The sequence below is a fragment of the Neomonachus schauinslandi genome, chromosome 4 (assembly GCF_002201575.2).
Source record: "Neomonachus schauinslandi chromosome 4, ASM220157v2, whole genome shotgun sequence".
Taxonomy (NCBI): Eukaryota; Metazoa; Chordata; class Mammalia; order Carnivora; family Phocidae; genus Neomonachus; species Neomonachus schauinslandi.
Window position 1 is genome coordinate 101,351,566 of NC_058406.1, and position 19,563 is coordinate 101,371,128.

The 19,563-nt window shown below is 37.9% G+C and overlaps 1 protein-coding gene across 1 annotated transcript in view; it reads right to left on the bottom strand.

The window, feature by feature from the left end:
- Positions 1-19,563, bottom strand: part of RNF115 (ring finger protein 115) — a 67,078-nt gene that overhangs the window by 20,797 nt on the left and 26,718 nt on the right. Inside the window, exon 4 of the mRNA XM_021688147.2 lies at positions 7,421-7,632. Coding sequence (XP_021543822.1) covers positions 7,421-7,632 — 212 coding nt within the window. The remainder of the gene's footprint in view (positions 1-7,420; positions 7,633-19,563) is intronic.

The window sequence follows — 19,563 nt, forward strand, 5'->3', positions numbered from 1 at the left end:
TTTTTTTAGATTCCACATGTAAGTGAGATATATTTGTCTTTTTCTGACTGACTTATTTCACTTACCATAATGCCCTCAAGGTCCAGCCACACTGTTACAAATGGCAAGATTTCATTCTTTTTTATGGCTGAATAATATTCTATTATATATCTATACCATGTTTTCTTTATCCATTTATCTACTGATAGACATTCAGGTTGTTTCTACATCTTAGCTATTGTAAATAATGCTGCAATAAACATGGGGGATGTGCATGTATCTTTTCAAATTAGTGTTTTCATTTTTATCGGATTAATACCCAGAAGTGGACCTGCTGGATCATATGGTAGTTCTATTTTTCTTGAGGAATCTCCATACTGTCTTCCATACTGGCTGCACCAATTTACATTCCCACCAACAGTGCACAAGGGTTCATTCCCTTTTCTCCACATCCTCACCAACACTAGTTATTTTCTGTCTTTTTGATAACGGCCATTCTAACAGGTTTGAGGTGATATCTCGCTGTGATTTTGACTTGCATTTCCCTGACGATTACTGATGTTGAACATCTTTTCATGTACCTGTTGGCCATCTATATATGTCTTTTTTGGAAAATTGTCTATTCAGATCCCCTGCCCATTTAGTCAAATTATTTGGAGTTTTTTGATGTTCAGCTGTGTAAGTTCTTTATGTACTTTGATATTAATCCCTTAGAAGATAATGTTGCTTCATTTTTAATGTATTTACATATATAGTTACTTTCTCCTAATGGCAAATGTTTTTGTCATCTACATATTTAGTCAATAATGTTTACACAGGTAATAACATGAAACTTTTCACAGTATGTCTAAATAAGGTAAAAAATGGGTAGGTTCATTTAATGAAAACTTTAAATGAAAGGGGCACCTGAGTGGTGCAGTCAGTTAAGCGTCGGACTCTTGGTTTCAGCTCGGGTAGTGAACTAAGGGTGGTGAGATCGAGCCCCACGTTGGGCTCAACACTCAGCACAGAGTCTGCATGGGTTTCTCTCCCACTCCCTCTTGCCCCCCCAACCCCCAGAAACACTCTCTCTCTCTAAAATAAATAAATAAATCTTTTAAAAACCTTTAAATTATAATAATAGAAAGGGGAAAAATCAACAAGAGTTAAATGACTTTCTCCCTCTGCCTCTCACCCCGCTCTCGTAATCTCTTTCATTCTCTCTCAAATAAATAAAATCTTAAAAAAAAAAAAAAAAGCTAAATGACTAAAATATACAAAATGCTGATTCAGAGCCAAAAATCACTAAGTTCATGACATCACCACCCCCCCAAAAAAAGGTGTGTGTGGGAGGGTGCACGTGGTTAACATATCTTACAAGATAAGATCAAAATCTTCAGAAGACTGCTAAAACATTATTTAATGTAAAATAAATGTTAATCCTATGCTACAATTAATCTGAAGTAACGTGTTACTTTTTCTATTAGCTAAAATAGCTAATAAAATATCTAATTAGCAGACACTGGCTGTCTGACCCCAAATCCATTCTCAACACCATTCTCCCTTGCCACCTCCTACTACAAAGGATTCAAAAGCTAAATCCATGCTCTCCCAGCTTTCTTTACAGCTGGGGATGGGGAACATGTAACAAAGTGCCCAGTGAGTGGAATTTTCTTGGTAAGGAATATAGAGGTGGGAGTGGGGCAATGGAAAAGATTTTCCTTTCCTTAAAAAAAAGGGGGGGGACAAATAAGCTGATGCTATTCCTTTTCCCTTTCTTCTTTCCTGAGGCTCTAAGGCAGTAAGCATGAGAGAAAGACCAAGAGAACCACAGAGATTCAACCCTAACATGGTTAAGATATGGAAATATCCTACTGCCACCCAGCTATAGACATCTTGTTATGTGTAAGAAAAACAAATTCCTATGGAAAAACGTTCCATGCTCATGGATTGGAAGAACAAATACTGTGAAGATGTCAATGCTACCTAGAGCAATCTACACATTCAATGCAATCCCCATCAGAAAAACAAATTCTTAAGCCATCATTAAGTTCAGGTTATATGTTACTCAGGTAATACGATTGTCTGTAAAGGACACATGAGAAAAGGAGGCTTATATCTTTCTCCCACTCTGCTATTAGTTAAAAAGACAATGTAGTAACAGAGTAGACCACAATTTCCAATGGAATAAATAAGCAAAGCAACCAAGGAGGACTGAATCAAGCTAATGTGTTCACACTGATATTTTATTAATCTGGCAAGGAATTTCTGAGCAAAAGATACTAAAATTTGACCCCTGCCTACTTTAGCTGTTCATGGCCCAGCTCCAGGGCTCTGTGAGAAGAGTGTATATAGCCTAGTGCCTGAAAAATTCTAGGCATTTGATTAAGTGTTAGTTACCTTCTTGTCCCAGATTGCAGAAAAAATACAAGGCTGCCAAAGGGCATTCATACTATGTTTCTAAGCATTCATACAGTAGACAGAACAAATTAGAATAATTCTCCCCATTCCTATTAGCAACTAAAAAAATCTTCTTGAAAGAATTTTATTTCCTTTACAAGACTCCTAGCAGAAACTGTGTTTGTCCAGTAGGCCAGAAATTATCCAGCTAATAATCAAGAGAAACACAAGCTGATCACTTTACTCTGACACCCCAACTCTCTTATTAATTTAAGGGCTATGAACAAGGGTTACTGCTTAAAATGCTCAGATCCAATTACTCTGGTCAAATTGGGATTATGAGCATCAAAATGAATAATGATTAAAATAAAATCCATGAGTCCATGCTAAAATAAATAAGTGGACTGAAAAGATAGGGCAAGGAGAAGAAAAAAGCTCATTTACAGAAGATTGGTATCTGTAGAAGGAATCATAGAAATAGAAAAATCATTGTTTTACAGCCATTATAGTAATAATTCAGGCAAGAAACATCATGTAAAAAACTACTAGGGAACCAGATGTTCATTCAATATCCAAGTATCACCACAGATTATTTATTAATTACAAAGGAGAAAGTGTACTTTATAAGAAAAGTTTGGCAGACAAGGCCTTAACCAAATGGTCAAACTTAACACTACCCATGATGGGGAAAGCTAACAATGTGCCCCTCTGCTGCAATACGCTGAGAAGGATACATCATTTATCTAGTACTCTTGCCCAGATACTTAATCTGAATGAAGAAACAATCAGACAAATTCAAATTACCGGACATCTTAAAAAAAAAAACAAAAAAAACACCCTAGACTTGACTTAAAACTAAGGAAGGTCATGTGTGGGTTTTCCCTGATAGCATGAACTAAACGCCCAGCCACCAGCTAGCACCACCACCAGACATGTACACAAATAAGCCTACAAGATGATTTCAGCCCTCAGGCTTTATGTGTTCTAGCTGTGGTCCCAGACATCACACAGCACAGAGAAACTATCTCCTACCCTATCTGAATTCCTCACCCAAAGAACTGTGAGCGATAATACATAATTACTACTGTTTCAAGTCACCAAGTTTTAGGATAATTTGTTATACAACAACAGATAACTAATATACACTCTAATAAGGCAGAATCTCAATTTTCCTCAGTAGTGCCTACCTCACAGTAGGTACTTCATAGTACCTACTATGCCATAGTACTATGGTAGGGGAGTGCATGAGGTGCTTTGGGAGAGCACAAACAAGGGCCTCTGACACAGTCCTGAGGTCACAGGAGGCTTCCTAAATTCAACAAAGGATTAACTGGGTTAAGAAAGCAGCAGAGGGGGCGCCTGGGTGGCTCAGTCGGTTAAGCGTCTGCCTTCGGCTCAGGTTATGATACCAGGGTCCTGGGATCAAGTCCCGCATCGGGCTCCCTGCTCTGTGGGGAGCCTGCTTCTCCTTCTCCTCCCCACTTGTGCTGTCTCTCTCACTATCTCTGTCTCTCTCTCTCAAATAAATAAAAAACAAAAATCTAAAAAAAAAAAAAAGAAAGCAATAGAGGTATTTCTGCCAAAGGAAACAGATTAAGCAAAGGTAAACAAGCTAGAAACACCATGGTGTATGTAGAGAATAAGTTTTATATTGGTGGAATAAAAGGAAGAAGCGACAGGAAACAAGGTTGCAGAGTTCAGAAACACAGAGGCCCTTGTATATGAAGTTATGGACCCTATGACAATGGATTTTATACAGAGAAGTGACAGAGATTTGAAAATTTAGGTAGATAATCCTGTAAGGGTAATATGGGAGCAAATTTAAGAATGGTAATGCTTTGAAGGAGATGTGGACGTGAACTACAAGGGAAATGGTTGGACAAAACAGGAGTTGAGAAATAGGAAAGAAAAATCAGGAAGAATTCATAACTAACTGGCTAAGTATATATTGGAGAGTTGAGCGGGACAAAGAAAAGATTCTATGTTAATACTTCAGTTTCTAAACTGGGTAGAGTGGTACCCCCCCCCCCCATCAAAATCAGATAAAGAAAAAGGATTGGGTTTGGAAGAAAAGAGTTTAGCTTTCATCTTGGTGAGTCTGGAGTATCTATGGAACATCCAGTTGGAAATGTCTAACAAGAGGATATAAATTCAAGTCTCAAATTAGGGGGAAAGGTCAAAATAGAAATATAGATCTGGGAGTCTTTAGTATATAGGTAATTATTAGAATTGTGAGATAACCTAAGAATGGCCAGAGAGAACTTACAGAGTAGTGGTTCTCAACCAGGGACAATTTTGCTCCCTCAGGGGACATTTGGCAATATCTGAAGACAGTTCTGGTTATCATAACTGGGAGGATAAGGGGGGTTTACTACAGGTAGTAGACAAAAGCCAGGGACACTGCTAAACATCCTGTAATGTACAGGAGAGCCTCCCACACAACAAAGAATTATCTAGCCCCAAAATGTCACTGAGTCCCAAAGTTAAGAACCCTATTGCAGACTAAGGAAAAGTCAGAGAAGAGGTAAATCGAGAAAACTTACTGTCATGGAAGTCAGAGAAGCAGAGAATTTCACAAGGGGGGAGAAAATGTTGAATTCAGTACATTAGACTCATACAATAAAGATTTTGAAATACGCACTGGGTCTTCACCCCTGCAACACAGGGATTTTAGTGAAAGGAGAACCAGATTATAGTAGTAGAGGAATAATGAGAGATGAGAAAGTACAAAAAGTAAAAGCAACTCCTCGGGAAATTTTATTGGAAAAGGAAAGAAATACGATTGGGCAGTAACTAAAACAATGGTTCTCAACTCTGGCTACAATCAGAATAACCTCAAAAGCTTTTAAAAATTACCAGTGCTTAGGGGTGCCTGGATGGCTCGGACAGTTAAACGTCTGCCTTCTGCCTTCGGCTCAGGTCATGATCCCAGGGTCCTGGGATAGAGCCTCACGTCAGGCTCCCTGCTCAGTGGGGAGCCTACTTCTCCCTCTCCCTCTGCCTGCTGCTCCCCCTGTTTGCACTCTCTCTCTCTCCCTGTCAAATAAATAAAATCTTAAAAAAAAAAAAAAAATTACCAGTGCTTAGATCTCACCCAGAATACTTAAATCGGAATCCTTGGGGACAGGGACCAGGTATCAGGATTTTTAAAAATACCTCAGTGACACTAATGTACAGCCAGAGTTGAAAACCATGCTGCTAAAGTGTGGGAGGGCGGGGCAGCAAGGGGGAAAAAGGGAGCAGGGAGATGAAAATGGATGAAACTAAATCTCAGAGGAAATAGGTAAAGAATGAGTCATAAACATGGGCTGATGGAGTTACTTTGAAAACAAAGGCAGGATACCTCATCTTAGGAGACTGGAAGGAGAGAAATAAATATTAATGTAGAAAAATGTGACCCAGGGTTTTTGGGAGTTCATGTCTGAGGCCCCAATTTTCAAAATGAAGAATACAATCAGCTGCTGAGAATCAGCTACCAGACAGGAAATTTGGAGTGAGATTTGGCAGAAGTTCAAAATATTTCCTGAGGGGAATGCAAATTAAAAGACTAATCAAAAGCATTGACAGTCTAATGGAGATTAAATACACTTTGCCAGCTGCAGGGGCACCAATGGGCACATTAATGATTTTCCTCCAGCAGTAGGGGAGGAATTTCCCTTAGGGGAGGAACAAGGTAAAAGCAGACCACAGCCATTCCCTTAGGGGAGGAACAAGGTAAAAGCAGACCACAGCACCAATCCAAAATTGGCAGTTTAGTGGGTAGGAGAAAATAAGTGCACAAGAGGTAAAACTGTAGATGAACCGTAGCTGAAGAGTTGAACAACGGGGTCCATACCAGGTAGAGAAAGGAAAGTAAACTACACGCAGTTTAAAGGGCACAGATTTGCCTCTCAGCACCATATGTTATTACAATGGTTTAAGATTTTTTGGCTTTTGTCCTTGACAATCCCATTAAATCAGATTTCCTATATCTTATTATTGTCCTAAGAAGAAATGTCTACAACTAACTTTGAAATTCGTAAAATATAATATGAACTAATGGACAAATAGGTGGATAGATATGTGATAAAGCAAGTATAGTAAGCTATTAATAGTAAAATCTAGAAGGTGTATATATGTAAGGGAGTGTAGGCTCTAAAACAGCACTGTCCAATAGTACTTTCTGAGATAACGGAAATGTTCTATAATCTGTGCTGTAAAATATGGTAACTACCAACAATCTGTAGCTACTGAACCCTTGAAATGTGGCTACTGTGACTGAAGAATTTTGAGTTTTATTAACTTTTAATTAATTTAAATCGATATAACCCCATGTGGCTAGTGGCTGCCATGCAGCACTAGATTCATACATCCCTGGATTCAAGTAAATCCTGGATCTAACACTGATCCAGGTTATTTTATTTCTCTGAGTCTTAGTTTATTCTTATATAAAATAAGAATAGCAATAGCACCTACTAAGTCATATGGATTAAATAAGCAGATAAAGCATGAAGTACAATCCTAAGCATATGGCAAACACTTTTAAAAATTCATGTTTATTATTCCTACAAAATGGGCTCTATGAGATCAAAGGTCAGCATCTGTTCTGCTCACCACTGTATCCCCAATATCTAACAGAAGTGGTCCAGCATAAAAGACAATTCAATAAACATTTGTTGCATGAATGTTTTTACAGTCACAAGACTATATTTCTATTAAATTTCATATTAAGTCCACTGCTCCAATCTGTTGAGGTCTTTTTGAATCCTAATGTTGTCCAATATATTGGATATCCCTTTCAGTATTTTCTGATAAACAAATATTATCACCTATATATTAATCTAAGACATTAATAAAATTAACCAGAGACCTATATCATTACTTTTAGCATCCTTTAGTTTATCATCATTTGTTAACTGGTAGCAGCTGAGAAGAGACTTTCAGTTTAACTTCACCTTCACTCTGTTTATATCTCCATCTTGTCCATAAAGGTAAGAAGTATGAGAACCTTATAAAGATTAGATTATGCCAATACATCCTTCACTGAAACTACCCTTAAAGAGAACTTAAAGAAAAAACTCACCCTTCAATAGCTGGGGATCTATCAGGACGAGTACTTCCTCGTGATCTGTATCTTCGAGTCATTGGCAGCCGTGGAGGACGACTTGGTCCCCAGAAGTCAGTGTGAGTTTGGTGACCCCTCTCATTGGCTCTATTATCTTGGTCCAGTGGATTGCTACTTAGAAATGGTCTAAAATCTGGGAAAAACATCGTGTGGTCCAAATGCTCCCAGAGCTAGTAAAAACCAGAAATAAACAACACGTTACTGGTTTCAAGATCAGAGGAAAGAGGAAATGGTAAGAATAAATACTGAAAAAGGAGGAAAAAAATTTTTTTTGGAATAGTTTTTAACGCTTCGAAATTCAGCACTTCCAAACTAAAGAAGTGTATATTTCCCTAATTTCACGGAGGAGAAAAGAAATGTCTTTCAAGTGCATACATGGTGTGTATGTACGGGGGGGGCACTTACATACTGAGAAACTTAATTTCCCTCATACAGAAACAAGCCAACAGCTGGACCCTTTCCTTAATACTGAGCTCATATTCACATGCCTCTGGCCAGTTTCCCCTTCTGAAGTAAAAATGTGAGCCAGACCTGACCATGGACTTCTGTCCTAAGCACAACCATTTAGATCATCATATTCTCGTGCTTTGTCACAAATAACATCCACATTTCTACTATATAATAACCTAAGATTTAAATAAAATGGATGTAGTTACACATTTTTTTACAGATCATCATTACCACAAAGTGGAGACAGAGGACTACAAAATACTTCTATTATCTAGAAACTGCATCAGAAAGGGACATTGTCAAAGCTGTGCCAAAGCAGTGCAGGAATGTTTGGTAAGACTATTCTGTTGTACATATTTTATCACTCAAAGGGTGGTGTTGGGGATGTGGGGACAGGAGTAGGGGGGGATGTGTGTTTGGAATTATTCAACAAAGAGTGAATGGAAAAAACAAACCACCACTGAAATAATTTAAATTTTATTTATCTGTACACCAGATATTTTAGAGTTCCAGAGAATACTACCTATTTCACTCCATCCAACCAAGCACATAACTCTGGTTACATCCTGGTCTTTTCATTTTGTTTCAAAGTTTTAAGTCAAACAGAAAAACTTATTATTTAATGCATATATAATAAGAGGGACACAAAACTGCTCAGCACATGACCTTAGGTCTTAAAATCCTCACAGCCCTCCTGCTCCAGACTGATCATTTCTTCCAGAGACCCATACTAACAATAGCCTCCTCTAGAAACATTCAGAGAACAGATTGGCAGGCCAGCTGCATGTTAAAGCTGATCTGATTTCAGACCCCACTCTAGTCTCAACCTAACATCCAATAACTTGTCAAATCAATTCTTGAAATTAAGGAGTTTGTTTAGGTTTGTCAAAAATGTTATTTTTGCCATTTTTTCCGGTTTACATTTTGCTTCTTGATTTTCAAAGATGTTTCCTCCTCCTTTAAAAAATACACAATATAGTACAAAAATGTGAACGCAGAATATAAAATATGAAGTGCAATACAGTCTCCATTCATTCAGCTATGACCAATCCCTACCCCTAATTCCTACTCAGAGGTTAATCTGGTGTGTAGAATTCCAATCTTTAAATATCTTTGTGTTAACACACACACACACACACACACACACACACATACTCTTTCATTCAACAAATGAAACACTTAGCATGTACTCTGTCCCAATCACTTTCTGGGAACTATTTAAGATATGGCAGTGAATAAGATGTTAAAAAAAAAAAGAACCTCTGCCCCAGTGGATTTCATTTTTAAGTGGGAAGAGATACTATCCCTCCCCACAAATGGAAGGCAAAAGAAACTGTAGATATTAGACAGGAATAAAAGCCATGGAGGAAAAAGAGGCTTGCACTGACTCAGAACACACAAAGTCCTATCACTATTTTCAACAGCACCATAACATGGACGTTTTATATTTTATGTAGTCTTTAACATTTTTATTATAATATCTAGTATCTGATACATGTAAAATATAATGAGGTATAAGAAAGTAAAATATAGGGGCGCCTGGGTGGCTCAGTCGTTAAGCGTCTGCCTTCGGCTCAGGTCATGATCCCAGGGTCCTGGGATCGAGCCCCGCATCAGGCTCCTTGCTCGGCGGGAAGCCTGCTTCTCCCTCTCCCACTCCTCCTGCTTGTGTTCCCTCTCTTGCTATCTCTCTCTGTCAAATAAATAAATAAAAATCTTTAAAAAAAAAAAAAAAAAAAGAGGGCGCCTGGGTGGCTCAGTTGGTTAAGCGACTGCCTTCGGCTCAGGTCATGATCCTGGAGTCCCGGGATCAAGTCCCGCATCGGGCTCCCTGCTCGGCAGGGAGTCTGCTTCTCCCTCTGACCCTCCTCCCTCTCATGTTCTCTGTCTCTCATTCTCTCTGTCTCAAACAAATAAATAAAATTTTTAAAAAAGAAAGAAAGAAAGAAAGAAAGAAAATACATACCCATATAACCATCTCTTAGTTCACATCACTAAAGCCACTGAAACCCTCTGTGTGTCCCTCCCTGCCCCAACCTCCAGTAACCACAACCCATAATTTTTTGTTTATTATCCCCTTGCTTTTCTTTACAGTTTTGCTAGAAATGTATATATCCCTAATAAAATGTGACTTATGAATTATAAAAGTGCCTTATGAAAGCACTTGCTTTTTTGGCTGCACATGTTGGTGCATTCATTTTCACACACATTTTATACCACACTTTTTAAAATCTTTTCTCCTCAATAAACATCTAGATTGTTTCCAGGTTTTTGCTACTACAAACAGCCAGTGTGAACATTCATATATGTGTCGTCTGCTGCAGAGATAGAAAAGTCTCTCCATTTAGCAGTTTGTACAACTTTATATGTTCTATATATCTTCAATTTTACTTGGTAATGCCAAATTGTTTTGCACAGTAACTATCAATTCACACATCCACCAAGAGTTTCCACTGTACCAAATCCTGGCAAGCACTAGATATCACAGGGCTTTTGTTTTTGTTTTTAGTTTTTACCAATCTGCTAGACAGAAAATGATATCTCATTGTAAGGTTTTTGTCTGTTTTTTTTGTTTCTGGTGTATAAGAATAAATAGGAGGGTTTATTTAAAATGCATATTCTTTGGCCCTACTCCAAAAAGTAAATTCAATAGGTCTACAGTGAGTCTGAAAGACTCCCTTTAGCCTTTCTTGTATGGAAGGTCTATTAGCAATGAAATCCCTCAAATGTTGTTTATCTGGGAATGTCTTAATTTCTCCTTCATTCTTGAAAGATACTTTTGCCAGAGTTTGGTTTTTTTCTAATTAAAGGATTTTATTTATTTGAGAGTAAGAGTGCACAAGCAGGGGGAGAGGGGGGAGGGCAGAGGGAGAGGGAGAAGCAGACTCCCTACTGAGCAGAGAGCACTCCAAGGGGCTGGATCTTGGGACCCCGAGATCAGGACCCGAGCCTAACGAAGACAGACGCTTAACCGAGTCACCCAGGTGCCCCACTTTTGCCAGATTTTGAATTCTTGGTTGGCAGTTTTTTCTTTCAGCACCTTAAAACGTCATCACTGCCTTCAGCCCTCAATATTAACTCAACCTTGAATTCTTTTTTTTAAGATTTTATTTATTTATGTGACAGAGAAAGAGAGAGCACAAGCAGGGGGAGCGGCAGGCAGAGGGAGAGGGAGAAGCAGGCTCCCCGCCGATCAGGGAGCTCAAGGCAGGGCTTGATCCCAGGACCCTGGGATCATGACCTGAGCTGAAGGCAGATGCTTAACCCACTGAGCCACCCAGGCACCCCTCCCAAACTTGAATTCTTAGGATGAACACAAGCTGGCTTATAATACATTGCTGCATTCTATTTCTGGGGTTTGGGTGAATTTCTGCATCTATGTTCATGACAGAATTGGCCTCTAATTTTCCTTTTGTGTACTATCCTTGTCTGATTTTGCTATCAAGTTATCTTAGCCCCATAAAATATATTAGGAAGCATTCTTTTTCATATGGCCATCCTGTAGCATAGAAATAGAATTACTGGGTATAAGCATTTTAAATTTTGTTAGATAATACCAAGCTACCCTCCAAAGGTCTATACCAATTTATACTCCCACCAGAGTACAAGAGCTTACATTCTTCCATACTCTTGCCAACACTGTTTTTTAATAACTTTTAAAAACTTCTGATGTCCAACTGGATGAACAAAAAATAATATGCACACTAAAAACATTAATAAGATTTCTCTAAATACTAGTGAAATAAAGCACCTTTTCAGTTTAACTGCCATTTTTACTTCTTATCATCAGACTTATTTTCCTTTCTAGGGACAGTCCCACCTCTGGTAAAGATAGCTGGTTTCTAGTCTGAAAAGTGGTCCACAACACAAAGTTTTGCTTGACCCTCAATTCCAAAGTAAATGCAACATTTAAATATCCAAAACTGTACTTGCCTTTAATAAGTGAAAAAGTATTATCCCCTCCACTTTTTCCATCATCCAACATCACTAACATAAACTATAGGAAATGTACAATTCCCTTACCATATGAATAAAGTTCCAAAAAGTTTGCTCACAGAAAAGAACTCTCTAAGCAATCATTATAATTAACATAAAAACTAAGTATTTGAGAATTTTGACTAGAAGAAAAATCAAGTACCAAGGTTCCAATATCAATAATCTGCATTGATAATTATACAACTTATCACATCTAATACATGTAAAAATTCTGAAGGAATTCAAGATTAGAAGCAGCTGCAACAACAGCATGAGGCATTTTGCTACTTGCTTGGAAACTGAAAATTAGCATAAACAAATAATAACAATCAATGTATTTGTCCCAAATAGTGCACGCTGGCCACAGAACACAACATAAAAAGCGCACTACACAAATTTATACCAAATCAACACTAAGGATAAGAACAGCTTCAGGTCATTTGCTTCTGAGTAGACTTAAACAAGCATAAGAGAAAAAAAATAACTCTTCTATAAAACTGGGTGTTCAGGACATGGCTTACATGTAAGTAAAACCAGAGACCACTATTACAAAGTTTTGGTGAAACATCCAAAAGATTCACAGAGACCGTTTATTTGACAAGTTTTGCTTGAAAAACTGAAATGTTACTCTGAATGGAGGTAAAAAGACAATGCTTCTGAAAATACCTGTGCTGAAATATTTACAATATAAAAAACAGGATGGACAATACTTTCCATTTAGCAGAATTTGCTACTAGCTAACCATGATCACATCAGCAACTCTTAAAATATTATGGTCTGTTCCTCAGAAGTTAAAGTTACCATAGGACCCAGCAATTTCACACCTAGTTATATATCTAAGAAAACATATGTTCACACAAAAATTTATACACAAATATTCCTTATTCATAACAGCTAAATAGTGTAAACAACCAAATGCCCACCAACTGATGAGTGAATAAAGTGTAGTACTGTATACATACAACTGAAATATTATGTAGCCATAAAAAAAAAGAATAAAGTACTGATACATGCTACAATATGGATGAACCTTGAAAATATGGTAAGTGAAGGAAATCAGTCACAAAGGTCACATAATGTATGATTTATATAAAATGTCCCAAAGAGGCAAATCCAGAGAAAACAGATTGGTGGTTACCTACGGCTGAGGGAACTAGGAAGAAAAAAGGAGTGACTACTAATGGATAGAGTTACTTTTTGGGGTGAAAAAGAAGTTTTAGAATTAGTGGGGATGGTTACACACTGTGAATATACTAAAACCACTGAATTGTACACTTTAAAGGTTAAATTACAGGGTGTGTGAATTATATCTTTTAAAAACACTATAGTCTCGGGTGGTTCAGTTGGTTAAGCGTCTGCCTTCAGCTCAGGTCATGATCTCAGGGTCCTGGGATCTAGCCCCACATAGGGCTCTCTGGGCTCTCTACTCAGCGGGGAGTCTGCTTCTCCCTCTGTGCTTTCCCTCTCTCTCTCAAATAAATAAATAAAATCTTAAGAAAAAACAAACTACAGTCTCACAGAGATAAACTGAGAGTACAACTTTGAAAAAGTTCACAAGCAACCTTATGAAAACATTAAAGATAAAGAACACACCCATCACCTCCAAATGTTTTCTAGTGCCCCTAGGTAATCCCTTCCTCCTGCCCCTAAGCAACCACTGATCTTCCTGTGGTTTGCATTTTCTAGAATTTTATATTTTCTAGAATTTCATGTAAAAACGATCATATTGTATGTACTCTGGCTTCCTTCACTCGATTATTTTGACATTCATCCATATTTTACCAATGGTTTATGCTGAGTAGTATTCCATAATATGACTATACCACAATTCGTCTACCCACCTACCTGTTGATGGGTTGATTTGGGTTATTTCTAATTTTTAGCTATTAGAAATAAAGTTGCTGTGAACATCTGTATACATATTTGTATGTGCAGATTCGTCTTTTTTATAAAAAAAAAAACAGCTAGTATGTTTCCTTAAGTGGTTGTACCATTTTTACATTCAATTTCAGTTGTTTCACAGCCTCACCAGCAGTTCGTATGGTCAGTCTTTCAAATTTTAGCCATTCAGATAGTTGTATAGTGGTATTTCATTGTGGTTTTAACTTGCATTTCCCTAATGATTAATGATGTTGAGCATTTTTTTTTTGATGTTGAGCTTTTTTTTTTTGCATGCTTATTTGCCATCTGTGTATTTTTTTTAATGAAGCAAACTGTTTAAATCTTTTGCCATTTTCGAAAAATGGGTTCTTTTCTTATTATTACATTTTAAGAGTTCTCTATGTAGTCTGGATACAAGTCCTTTATGAGATAAATGATCTGAAAACATTTTCCACCAGACTGTGGCTTGTCCCTTCATTCTTATGAAGACGAGTAAAAGTTTTTAATTTTGATGAAGTCCAATTTATCAATTTTTCCTTTTATGAGTCACACTTTTGGTGTCATACCTAAGAAATCTTTGCCTAACCCAAGGTTATAAAGATTTTCTCCCGTGTTTTCTTCTTCAAGGTATAAAAAGTTTTACATTTAGGTCTACTATCCATCTTGAACTAATTTTTATATATGGTTTAAAGCATGTATCTAAAGATTTTTTTTTTTTTTTATTCATGAGAGACAGAGCGAGAGAGAAAGGCAGAGGGAGAAGCAGGTTCCCAAGGAGCAGGGAGCCCGATGCGGGACTCGATCCCAGGACCCTGAGATCATGACCTGAGCCGAAGGCAGACGCTTAACCATCTGAGCCACCCAGGCGCCCTAAAGCATGTATCTAAGCTCATATTGTTGGTACTGTGAATATCCAAATGTTTCAGCACATTTAAAAGGCCATCCTTTTTCTCCTGGACTGCCTTTGTACCTTTGTCAAAATCAGTTGTCAATAGTGTGTGTCTGTTTCTGGACTTTGGGTATTCTGTTCTTTTGATCTATCTTTTTGACAATACCACAGTCTTGATTACTGTAGCTTTATAATAAGCTCTGAAATCAGGTATTATTAGTCCTCCAACTTTTTTCTTCTTTTTCTAAGAAGTTTTAGCTATTCTACACACCTTGCATTTCCATGTGAATTTTAAAATCTGCTTGTCAATTTCTAAGTTGACTGGGATCTTTATGGGAATTACACTGAATTATAAATGACATCCCACCAATATTAAGTTGATTCTGAGTGGGACATATTTCTCCATTTATTTAGGTGTTCTTCAATTTCTCTAAGTAACATTTTGTAGTTCTCCATGTTCAGATCTTATACATCTTTTCTGAAAAAGTATTTCATATTTGTATACTACTGTAAGTTTTTTTTTTTTAATTTTATTTATTTATTTTGAGAGAGAGAATGAGAGAGAGAGAGTACATGAGAGTGGGAAGGGTCAGAGGGAGAAGCAGACTCCCTGCTGAGCAGGGAGTCCGATGAGGAACTCGATCCCGGAACTCCAGGATCATGACCTGAGCCGAAGGCAGTCACTTAACCAACTGAGCCACCAGGCGCCCTGTAAATTATTTTTTAAATTCGATTTCCACCAACTGTTGCTAATATCTAAATATATAATTGATTTTTGTATTTTCTTCTCCTGTAACTTTGCTAAATTCACTAGTTCTAATAGCTTTCTTACAGATTCCATCAGGTTTTCAACATAAAAGATCATGCCAACTGTGAATAGACAGTTTTACGTCTTCCTTTCCAATCCGGATACCACTTACACATCTGTCTGTCTCTACCTATCTTACCTTATTACACTGGCTAGAACCTCCAAAACAATGTTGAACACAAGTGATGAGAAAAGACATCCTGGTCTTGTTCCTGATCTTAGTTAGAAAACAATGTGTTTCACCATTATGATGTGAGTTGTAGGATTTTAGTAGATGTACTTTGTCAGATAAAGGCTGTTCCCGTCTATTTTAGTTTGCTCAGAGTTTTTATGTGTCTGATGATGTCAGATGGTTAAGTGTCTGCCTTCGGCTCAGGTCATGATCCCCGAGTCCTGGGATCGAGCCCCACATCGGGCTCCTGGCTCAGCGGGGAGCCTGCTTCTCCCTCTCCCTCTTCCTCTCTCCCTGCTCATGATCTCTCTCTCTCTCTCTGTGTCTCAAATGAATAAATAAAATCTTTAAAAAAAAAAAATTGATGTTAGGGATGTGAGGGTGATCTGGCTGCAACATCTGTCACCCCACTGATCGCCAGGGTTGATTCGGCTGATCTGGCTGGCTAGGCAGGGGTCCCCTTCCTCCCTCACCACTCCATGTGCGTCCCTCCTGAAGCTGCGCACTCGGTCGAAGAGGACGACCTTCCCCAACAGAGAAGGACCGTTCTTCGGTCAAGGGTATATGAGTAGCTGCACTCCCGTTAGAACCTCCAAGAACTGATGTTAGGGGCACCTGGGTGGCTCAGTCAGTTAAGCGTCTGGCTCTTGATTTTGTCTCAGGTCATGATCTCAGGGTTGTAAGCTCGAGCCCCAAGCTGGGCTCTGTGCTGGGCATGGAGCCTGCTTAAGATTCTCTCCCTCTCCCTCTGCACCCCCAGACAAACATGTGCGCGCTCTCTCTCTCTTAAAAAACTGGTTAGGGGCGCCTGGGTGGCTCAGTTGGTTAAGCGACTGCCTTCGGCTCAGGTCATGATCCTGGAGTCCCGGGATCGAGTCCCACATCGGGCTCCCTGCTCAGCGGGGAGTCTGCTTCTCCCTCTGACCCTCCTCCCTCTCATGCTCTCTGTCTCTCATTGTCTCTCTCGCAAATAAATAAAATCTTAAAAAAAAAAAAAAAACTGATGTTAGATTTTGTCAAATGTTCTATCTGCATCCATTGAGATGACTGTATGATTTTTACTTTGTAGTGTACTATGAGTTACGTTGTTTGATGTTGAACTAACATTCAAATTATGAACTAACCTTCCACTCCTGAAATAAATCCCATTTGAGCATGATGTCAAACCCTTCTTAGATACTGTTGGGTTCTATTTGCTAAAATTTTGTTTAGGATTTTCACATCTGTGTTCATGAGGGGATACCGGCCTACAGTTTTCTGTTCTTTTAATATCTCTAAAAAATATTTTTTAAGTTTATTTATTTATCTATTTAAGTAATCTCTACACCCAACAGGGGGCTCAAACTCACAACCCCTAGATCAAGAGTCACATGCTCTTCCGACTGAGCCAGCCAGGTCCCTGCTAGAATTTTATTTTCAAAAAATGTTTGAACACAATTGTTTAACAAGTCCATCAAGATAACTAAACCAGGTTTTGGCCAATAAATAAATTTCCAAAAAATTATATAATTTTTATTATTTTTATTTTCAAATTTTATTTTATATAATTTTTATTTTATTATTAATTATATAATTTTATTATTTTAATATTTATAATTTTATTATTTATTTTTATTATTTTTATGTAAATTTTCACAAAGTATACCATTTTGGAAGATAATTATATGGTTACTATATGGTTATAATGGCTGTAGAAGCATTCTACCTTTAATCTGCCATTGGTAGCAGTTATATGGCATTAGATTAGTAGCTCCAACCACCTCTTTATCTTATTTTGAGCTGTGTGTGAACCCAAAAGGAGGATAACTCTTGATCCTTGGTTTTTAGATACTGGAGACCGACCTTAAACTATATCTTCATCCTGAGAAAGGCAGTAGCATTTATTGGCAAACAGGCAAAGAAGTGCAGGGGTCCCATTTACCATGGAAACAAAGCTTCTACTTAGAGGTAAATGGAAAGTTGAGTAAAATTATTGCTGAGAGGACAATTTAAAAGACCTATACTTTAAAAGGTCTGTCTCCAGGAAATAGATTTGTTCAATAAATTAAGGAAAAATTAGAATAATTTTTTAAGAAGAATAATAAACTTCAAAATGATTTCGAGGAGCAGAGAGGATAACTGAAAGAAAAGTAAAAAAACATGCTCATCCTCAAATCAACTCAGGGTGCTTGGAATATAAGACTTAAAAATAAATGGAGGGATACCTGGATGGCTCAGTTGGTTAAGCATCTGCCTTTGGCTCAGGTCATGATCCTAGGGTCCTGGGATCGAGTCCTGCATCACTTCTCCCTCTGCCTGCCACTCCCCCTATTTGTACACACTCTCGCTCGCGCTCGCTCTCTGACAAATAAAATCTTTTTAAAAAAATAAAAATAAAACCTTATTAAAAAATAATAATAAAAGTAAATGGAAATGCAGAGGTTTATAATATACTGCCAAGGCAAGAAAAGGGCCTTCAAAAAGAAATCTCAAGACTATAGTTGCAACCATGGCAAATTCCTAAATTTTACCAAAATATAGAGCTCAAATGCCATTCACAAAGAAAAAATATGACGTACACCCCGATTCCTCCAGTAATATAAACACTGAGCCATTAACAATCTCTTGAAAGGCACCTTTTCCCAAATGAGTTTAAATTTACAGGCCATGGACTCTGGGCAACTGCACTCGCTGAACAGAAACCGGCAAGGCTGACACCAAGAATATTTTGTTTTATCCTTTTTCCTTCAGTTACCATTAAGTTTGTGGTCTTTGCTAATTTGTGGTTATTGGTGTGAACTTATATGCACTCAATTATGGAAACAGAGTTATTTTTTCAACAACTGCGAAAAGCTCAGGAGTTTTACTTGACATTTCCAAATGGACTGGATGTGAAGCAGGTACCATGAAATGAGCTCTTTTAAGTCTTCACACTAAAAAATGAGACACACGAAAGATTTGGTTGAATTTTTCAATCCAGGTTGCAACTGCTCAAAAAATGAGACACACGAAAGATTTGGTTGAATTTTTCAATCCAGGTTGCAACTGGCATCTGAGTGCAAGCCCTCCGGCTGAGACTGAGAAGAATAGCAAACAGGTAAAGGATGGTTAACCTGGGTAAGGATGGTTTAAAATCTTTAACTTCTTTTTACTAGATTGAATCATTTAAAATTGCCATTTTTGGGGGATGCCTGGGTGGCTCAGTTGGTTGAGTGTCAGACTCTTGATTTAGGCTCAGGTCATGATCTCAGGGTTGTGAGATCAAGCCCCACGTCAGGCTCTGTGCTCAGTGGGGAATCTGCTGGAGATTCTCTCCCTCAGCCCATCTGTGCTCGCTTGCCCAAGTGCACTCTCTCTAAAATAAATAAATCTCTTTAAAAAAAAATAATAAAATTGCCATTTCTGTAGGTCAAAAATAGAATATCAACAATTTTGTTTAGTTTAATGTAATTTACTTTATATTGTTCTTTACCATTTCAGAGTCTTCTCCACAGGTCCCAGGAGCACACAAAAAAGAACAGAGTTGGTACTGGAGACAGTCCTTCTTTATGAAGGTAAAGGCAAAACTGTTCTTACGTATTACTGATCTCCCCCAGCTGTGACAGTCACTATTCCCATACCCCTGCTAACTTCAGGCTTAAATTACTAAACCCAAAGTGAAAAGGGAAGAATCAGATCTCTCATTTCCATCTCTGACCTCTTCATTCATTCCTCATTACTCTTCTCTACCAGAGGAGTGATGTATCTGATTGGTGAGTGACAAGAGCCTGACATCTGCTGATTCATTCATTCATTCCTCCAATGGATGGGGTTCACGTATTAGGAAGCTACACAAATTCAAAAGAAATAGTTCTGAGTATGAATGACTACTCCGCAACCTCTAATTCTTAGGTGAGTCATCCTATATAGACTTAGGATGTCCATTTGGCCACAGATCCATTATGTTC